Raw genomic sequence first — 1,872 nt, forward strand, 5'->3', positions numbered from 1 at the left:
CCCCCCCCATTATTGGGTTGAGGTGTAGGCGTAACGCTCAAATATTTCGCTCATCCTATGCTTCATGGTGTACTAGGGACCTGCGGAGACTCGGAAGCATGTCCAGCCGTTGATTACAAAATGATTGAAGAGGCTTTTATTAGTGACGTTCCATTTGAAAGGACTGGTGAGGCCTCGGTGTATGCTCCTGGGGCAATCAAGCCTAATAATCAAAAACATTACAGAATGTATTTATTATTTTGTCTCCCGTTCTATCCGTTGTAAACCAGAAAATCAACCACGGAGCACAGCTAGGGCTCGTGAAGGTCCCGGGGGTAAGAAGGGCGCGTTTCCTCTTGCTGTACACATGCTCCTGTTACCAACTAAAAATTTTTGGCTGCCATTCTGGAAAGAATAAGAATTCAGTGTTCCGGCATTTCCTCTCTACGCTGATGGACAAGGATGGGACCTAAACCACAAGACTTGTGCTTGGTACTTACTGCCACATGCAAAAGGAAGTGGAGAAACTTCTATTCTGGGGGTGTGCTGTCGTGAAGCATCTCCCAGTTTTCTTTTTCTTTTTTTTTTTTTTTAAAAATAAAAACTTTCTTGTTGCCCAAAATACCTCAACTGTGGGAAAAGTCCCTTTTGTGCCTCGTACACTGATTTCCCGCGAGTCCTGTGTTTCTCTCTTAGCAATTCACATGTGGGGAAAAAAACAGGTGAGGGGGACAGCGTTTTTCCTCCTTCTGTAGGCTAGAGTAGCTTAACCAGTCATTCTGGTTAATCTTAATTTTCAGCTAAAATATAAAGAAGATAAAAATCTTGAGTAATGTGGTTTTTGTTAAGTAGAATACAATGAAATATCACTCTTCATATAGTAATTTCATTTATATTATAATCCGATGTCTGTCTGGAAAGTGGATGCGTCGTTAATTCTTTTAAAGAGGAAGTCTTGGTTTGGAAGGTCAAGGACAACTGCTTGTATGTCTTCAGAAATAAAAATAAATTTTAGTATTAAATCTAGTTTTTAATAGTTTCAAGTATTTAAACAGCTGCTGTTGTCTTCTGCGCCGCTCACACCCGAGCTGTTCTAGCGCGCGAGATTGTTGAAGAGAATCTGAACTCACCCAGCCGTACTGCCCAAACCGGAGGCCAGGAACATAAATAGGCAAAATAAATGCAGAAATAAGCTGGGGTGGGGTTTGGTTTTTTGGGGTTTTTTGGTTTTTTTTTTCCCCTTTTTTTCAAAATGCCTAATTACTTCTTAAAAAGCCCTTAACCTACAAGCTGCACGTGAGAAAGGTCTTCTCTTTGTTCAGGGAAAATAGAGCCCAACGTCAGCTGCCGCTTTCCTTCGGAGGGCGGGCAAGGTGTGGCGATGGAGCAAACCGGCCCGATACTGCTGCTGAGGGGAAGAGACATTTAGATGTGCTCACTGCTTAACTCTTGCCTCCTCCACCCCTTGCAGAATAGCCGGTGTGGGAGAGCGTCGCTCCGTCCGTTACGACTGTACCGTGGATATGCTACCCCCTCGGGAGAGTCTGGGTACGTAGAAGGTTTTGGAGGGTGGAATTGGTTCTTCTGTTGCGTTGACCAAGAGGGCGTCTGCTCCTTAGTTTCATGTGACAGCAAATTGGTAGTGGTGGGATTTTTTCTGTTGAGTAACTCTTATTCTCATGGTTTTGTGTGTTCCTTGTTTGATTCAGTCAGGTTTAATTGAAGCGAATCAAGATGATCAATATTTAGAAGGAAGGTTGCGGGTTGCCATCTTATCTTTGGGTTAGTCGTGAGCCAGTACGGCAGCAGGGATTCGCTGGTGCTGAAAGCGCTTCAAAGTGGGTGCTGGGTTTGTTGGCAAGCTTCTGGAACAGAGCGAAAGACTTACAGCCT

At 44.0% G+C, this 1,872-nt stretch overlaps 1 protein-coding gene across 1 annotated transcript in view; it reads left to right on the top strand.

The window, feature by feature from the left end:
- Positions 1 to 1,408: 1,408 nt before the first annotated feature.
- The window catches only part of IMMT (inner membrane protein, mitochondrial), a 17,279-nt gene continuing 16,815 nt past the window's right edge, over positions 1,409 to 1,872 (top strand). The window contains exon 1 of the mRNA XM_009331906.1: positions 1,409 to 1,527. Within this exon, the coding sequence (XP_009330181.1) occupies positions 1,409 to 1,527 (119 nt within the window). The remainder of the gene's footprint in view (positions 1,528 to 1,872) is intronic.

Source organism: Pygoscelis adeliae, unplaced genomic scaffold (assembly GCF_000699105.1).
Source record: "Pygoscelis adeliae isolate BGI_AS28 unplaced genomic scaffold, ASM69910v1 Scaffold209, whole genome shotgun sequence".
Classification (NCBI taxonomy): Eukaryota; Metazoa; Chordata; class Aves; order Sphenisciformes; family Spheniscidae; genus Pygoscelis; species Pygoscelis adeliae.